Source organism: Antechinus flavipes, chromosome 4, assembly GCF_016432865.1.
Source record: "Antechinus flavipes isolate AdamAnt ecotype Samford, QLD, Australia chromosome 4, AdamAnt_v2, whole genome shotgun sequence".
NCBI classification, from domain to species: Eukaryota; Metazoa; Chordata; class Mammalia; order Dasyuromorphia; family Dasyuridae; genus Antechinus; species Antechinus flavipes.
Window position 1 is genome coordinate 38,256,158 of NC_067401.1, and position 6,612 is coordinate 38,262,769.

Genomic DNA, 6,612 nt, shown 5'->3' on the forward strand with positions numbered 1-6,612 from the left:
TAAATCTTTAAGCTCCCTTTGTTCCTGGGGGCTTGGATTCTGTCCTGCTTGGTCCTCCTACCTGTTAGCAAATACTGGGTGGACCAGGTCTGTGCTACACAATGGCTGATGATGGCACAGAATGTTTGTGTAACTGCCTACATGCTAATAGCACCTTGTAATTGTAGAAGGAAAAACCAAAGCACCAAAAGTTAAGGGAACTTCTCAAAGTTATAATCAGTCCCTTGTAGGAGCAAAAGTACCCCTCAGGTAATCAAAGCCTCCCTCAAGTAATCATTGAATAGTGAAAAGAGCATTGGGTCAGAAAAGACCTGAGTTCACAGCCTGCATTGGTTATTTACTAGTTGTGTAAAAATGGCCAAGTCATTTATTTTTTGCCCCTCAATTTCCTTTTCTATGAAACACCAATCATAGCAATACCTATGGTACCTAAAACGGTTGGACTTTTTCAATGTCATGTTAATGCTTTATTGTTGTTGGGTGGTTCAGTTTTTTGTGAACCTATTGCTAGGGTTTTCTTAGCAAACATACCAAAATAGTTTGCCACTTACATTTCAAATTCATTTTATGGATATGGAAACTGAGGAAAACATGTGTAAATGACCTGCCCTGGCTCACACAGCTAGTAAGTGTTTAGGACCAGACTTGAACTCAGGAAGATGAATCTTCCTGACTTCAGGCCTGGCACTTTATCCATTGCACCACCTAAGCTTATGGAGTGCTCAGGGAGAAGTAGCACCTCCTGTATGAAGGCTTAGAGACATATTTTCTGAACTGCTAGTCCATCTCTGGTGTCCACCTATGACCCAACTCTTACCTGTGGTTTCAAGAAAGTTTAGCAGGCAAAGAGAGCAAACATGGTAAATTGTTTCAGCATATTGAGGTTGAGTTCAAGGATGTCTACCCCAAGCATGTAAAGATTTCCTCCAGTCAAATGGATGGATGAGAACAACTTGCTCCAACATCCATGAAAATGGCTTAAGCAGGCATGTGGAAGACTTAGAACTTGATCAGACATCAAAGATACCAAAGTCATCCCAGGCCATCTCTAGTCATCTTGACTTTTTTGTCTTACCACTGGACTTCAGTAACTCAGGAAAAGAGTTTGAGACTGACAACTTTGAATAATTCTGCCTCACTTAAATCCAACTTATGTGCAAGTCAAGATATCAGGTTCACAACAGGATATCATTGGTCCTTTTTAAAAATGGAAAACAAACAACAGCATGGCTGTTCTGAAGACCAAATAGATAAATTTTGTAGAGTGCTCTGTAAATCTTAAAGATATAGATATGTACATATATAATTATATAGATTCATAATAAACATAATATGAGTAATATGACAGACATTTATATTGTTGTGTATGACACATATGTGTCATAATGACACATAATTATAAATCCACATACATAATATGTATATGTATATACCATATATACATGTGTGCATATATACTTATGAGTGATATATGTATACATGTGGATACATGTCTTCTATGTTTATTTCCATGTATGTGTTATTGTGTATGTATCTATGTATATGTGCATTGTGAGATATGCATATACATGTATATGTGCATGTGTGCATTACAATGTTGTTTATATACATATATTATTATTATAAATATTGTTAAAATATGTATATACAGACATATGTAATTCAGTTATATATACATCTTGTGTTCTTGTTCATATACGTGCATTTGTGTTGTACATACATGTACGTATTATAAATTATAATTGTCTGTCAACTATTACTCTTATCACTGCCATTATTCCTAATAGGTAGTGTTTATATAGTGCTTTAATATATGCAAAATATTTTATAAATATTATTTCATTTTATTCTCACAATAAAACTGTGAGACATATGCTGTTATTATAACCCCCTCCCCCATTTTGCAGATGAGGAAACTGAGGAAGACAGAAATTAAGTGACTTGCCTAAGAACCTGAGATCACATTTGAAATCAGGTTTTCCAGACTCCAGGTCCAGAGCCACCTAGCTATTTCATCATCATTATCCTGTTAAACGCTTAGGTGCCCTGGTCTAGTTCTAAAACCCGAATGATAAGGCTACTTGTCTCTTGTCAAGTCTCCTCCACTTCTCATCTCTACCATGTTCTCTGATCCTACATTTATCACCTTTAAAATAAGTTCTGATATAGGGCACTTCCCGAGAATGAAGCTGTATTACACAAAAAGGAGAAAGAGTGTCTTGTTGCCAAGGACTCGGATTTCAAAATTTCAGGGTTCTATGGTTTCAACATAGAGAGTCTGCCTGCACCAATATAAGCTATGTCTTTGTAGAAAATCTTTGTGAGTTGTGGCAGCTGAAATAGAGACCCTCTTGTAATCAACCCAGAATTGCACTTAGCCAGAATGGACTTCCTGTGAAAAATGTATCATTGTTTGTAGAGCAATGACTTAATTACTTTTTTGGTTTATAGAAACTGCCAGATCTTATGAATCATTGACATAGATTTTGAGAATACAACATTACTAGCATACCACAAAGTGTGGAATTCAGATTTTAGAAGAGGAATCTTCCTCTGAGCCTTTGATTCTTACCACCTTTTAAAAAAAAGGAATGAAGACCATGCCTTTGATTGGGTATGCCCTATATCATTTCCAGATCTTTGAAATGATCCGCTTGTAGGATATAGCAAAACTTTTTAAATTATGGGCTACAAACCCATTTGGGGTCATGTAACAATGTGAGGAATCGTGAAATTATGATTTATTATCAGTAAATGTTTGATCTGTATACCTATCTTATATATCATCCAAGGTTATGTAAAAACTTCTCGGGCAAAAAGGGTTGCAAGAGGAAAAAGTTAATATAGACCAGAGTTATGGCTCTACTCTAATTCTTAGTGTCCATGATTTGGAATTCTATGTTTCACTCACTTTTTCTTTGTATCACCTTGTTCAGACTTAATGTATCCAACACATAAACATTTCCTAAATCTCTAAACCCTAAGCAACAAAAGAAGTCATTCTTATGTTATAAATAATCTGGTGAGATAAGGCTAGAAGAAAGACATTTCCTCACAAAGCTCTCTAAGAATAAATATTGTTGAGTCTCTCCTCTTCACCAGGTACTCACTTTCCATTTAAGGTAGCTGAATGGAACCAAACAAAGCTCATTATCTGGGCTTAATGAATCCTATCCATTAATATTATCCTAACTCAATTCTACAAAAATTTGCTCAGATAATATGTAAGAAGAGATAAGAGGAGTGAGACTAGGGTAAAAGAGAAGGCTAAAACATGACTTCATATATGACTCATTGTGAACCTGGGTATTGGAAGGATTATGGTGCCTTTGATAGAAAAATGTTCCATCCACATTGGTCATCTTCTTGTCACCCACTTTTACCTTAAATCTTTTGAACCACTACAAGTCCAAAAACTATTTTAAAAAAAAAAAGACTTAATCTACATAACTTTGGAATTCCTGCCATGAGGTAAAGGCAGCCTAATTAAAACATGAACAAAAACTTCCTTAGCCCACTATATCTAGCATCTCACACCCCAAGCCAAACTATGCTATATATCCCATGAAAACAACTACCCTGGGATTCTCATTTGTATCTATCATTGATCGTGTGTTTTGACTTCATCTCTTCAAATCTTATCCCCTGTACCCAGTTTTCATCATGTCAATAAAATTTCCATTGGTTCCACTTGGCATCCTTGAGATACCCAAATCCTGACAACTTTCCCTGGCCACAAAGCTCCTTTGCATATTATTCTCTCTTCTTTGTCCCCTATTCTTTGAATAGAAGCTGATTTAGAGCAGGTGCTGTTTTGCTGTTATATTTGTGTAATAATCCTAGTGCTTGGCACATGGTAAGAGCTGGTGAATGTTTTTTATTCATTCTGGTAATTTATCCATTTGAAAAAATAGGAGGTAGGACTCTGAAATTGCCATGGCCCATTTCCCAGTTCTAAATGTTATAAACCTATAATCCTACGGCCCCTGCCTTCAGCAAACTTATGATGTCCTCAGAGGTACTTATGTAAAATGTCCTAAAACACTGATAGGTGGGGGCTGATACTGGCCCAAATTGGGGAGCTCCTAATGTAATCACCAATGAGTAGGTGGGAAGCAGTTAGCTTAGCTAATGTCCCTGATGACAGGGGTGGAGAGAGAGGTGGCACTGGGTTTGGTTGAAAATGAATCAGGTCATCCCACAGAAAGGGAGTCACCACCCTAAAGTGGACAATTAAACCCAGTATAAAAGCCCAGCATCCCAGACAGTTGATACCCTCCAAGTTGCTTCTATCTCCATCCTGTTTGTTCCTTTGGTGAAGTAGGTAAGTGAGGACTTCTTCAGTCTTGCTAGAATTGCAATAGTTTTCTAGGGGTAAATCTGGGGATTGGAATAGGATTGGATTGGAACAGGAATGCTGAACTGAAAACAAAAGGACTTGGTTCAGATCATAGGGACCTTAGGCAGCTAAGTCCTGACACTGGACCTAGTCAGGAAGATCTGAATTCAGATTTGAAGTCAGATACTCACTACCTGTGTGACTCTGGGCAAGGCACATAATCACTATCTACCTCAACTTTCTCATCTGCAAAATGGGGATCATAATACCACCTACCTCTCAGGCTTAGTGTAAAGATCAAATGAGATCTCTGCAGAGCTTAGCACAGTGCCTAGCCCATAATAGGTACTTTATAAATGCTTATTCCTTTTCCTTTCCTTTTCATCTACCTTCCTCCTTTAGGTATGTCATTTGAACTGTCTGAGGTAGGAACAAAATGATCTTTAAAGCCCTTTCCAACACAGCTCTGATTGAAATGATGCCTCTAAGATGCTAATAAACCACTAAAATCAGGGAGCTTTGCTTTCCTGTCCCTTTGAGGCCATTCTCAGAATAAGAGAAGGTTTTGCTTCCAGTCCTGTCTTTCATAGTTTCCTGTGGGATCTTGGAGCTTAAGATCTCTAGGACTAGGTATTTCATTGGATTGATGAGGATGAATTGTCCCTACTCCATCTCTCCCCATAATACAGTTTCACAGGTGAAACAGATGAGATGGGAAATAAATTCAAGAATGTTATTCCAGAAAATCACTATTGATGCCTCTAAAAGGATGTAAAGAAATAACAATAAGGGTTCATATTTTCCCCCTCCAGGTTCATTAAATTGTGCACCAAGATGTCTCATCTCTTGACAAGCATCTCCAACATCTTAGATATTTTCTACAAATATTGTGGCCAAGATGAGGAATATGACACAATGAGCCAAAGTGAACTGAAGGAATTTCTGGAAAATGAGCTGCAATGTATTCTGAAGGTGAGTTTTCTGTTTGGAGCAATGGGCTGAAACAATGGGCTTTGACTGGATATTTGTCATATTCAGCCATACCTAAAAAGAAGAAACTGGTGGTATAGTAGATAGAAGAGAATTGAGATCAAATCCTGCTTCAGACAATTATTAATAATATGATGTTGAGCAAGGCACTTAGCATGTCTCAGACTCAGTTTCTTCATCTGTAAAATGGGAGTAAAGAATAGCACCTAGCTCATAGAGTTGTTATGAGGATCAAAATGAGAGGGTATTTGTAAAGTGATTTGCAATTCCTAAAGAGCTATATAAATCCTGGTTATCATTTGTTTCCAATAAGAAGGAAGCAAAAGATAAGTAAAATCAATATTCAATCTTTGAGTCCAAAGAAAACATTCTAGAATCTAGCATAACAATAATATTTTCTGCCATTTAGTGAGGTGGTAGATGATGAGCCAGACTTGAACCCCAAAAGATCTGTGTTCTACTTAACTAACACAAAACAAACTGGCTGTGTGACCCTGGACAATTCAGTTAGCTTCTAAGTACTCAAGGCAATTCTCTAAGACTATGTAGTACTAAAGAGTTTTTATCCTGCATTGGTAGAGGAAAGAGGTTTTCACCTGGGAAAAGCACGCCTTCAGTGGCTCAGCAGCAGTCTTAAATGTGCAGAGAAACTGACAGCTATTACCTCATTTATTCACTCCAGGCAAAAAGAAAAAAAAATGTAAGGGGAGTTCCACAGATATTATCTTTTAGATAAGGAGAAGCTGAAGATAATTATATGACTTATAATCACAAAGTTAGTGAATGATAAAGACAAGAATATGAATATAAAATCCTTGGGTCTTAAGCACAAGAAACTCTACTCACAACTTGAATTATATGTGACAGACATCCAGTTTAAAACTTGTTGAGTGAATTTGAATCAAATAGAGTTGAATGGAATTGATGTGAATTGTCTAAATCTATGAACATGCGAGGAAATAGATTTTATTCTTAATAAAATAGGAATGTCAGCAAAATTTTTCTCTGATAGACTTCATCTAATTTTTATCTGCCTTCTTTAAGTAATTCTATCGTTATTCTAAAATTTTCCATGTCTTGAGTCTACTATAACTATTCCTCAGCTGAGAAAAACAAACCCAAAATTAATTCACATTAATGGAATGGTAGCCAATTCAATTACCCAAAGGAAAAGAGACATTTTCTAGAGAAAGCCAGAAAAATTGTAATGATCCAATTTTAGATATTGTGACTAACAAGTACAAAAGAGAGATCACATGATCTGCAAATCACTTTGTAGAAGA

At 36.6% G+C, this 6,612-nt stretch overlaps 1 protein-coding gene across 1 annotated transcript in view; it reads left to right on the forward strand.

Moving 5' to 3' along the window:
- Nucleotides 1-5,160: 5,160 nt before the first annotated feature.
- The window catches only part of LOC127561219 (filaggrin-2-like), a 2,870-nt gene continuing 1,418 nt past the window's right edge, over nt 5,161-6,612 (forward strand). Inside the window, exon 1 of the mRNA XM_051996515.1 lies at nt 5,161-5,311. Within this exon, the coding sequence (XP_051852475.1) occupies nt 5,174-5,311 (138 nt within the window). The 5' untranslated portion in view covers nt 5,161-5,173. The remainder of the gene's footprint in view (nt 5,312-6,612) is intronic.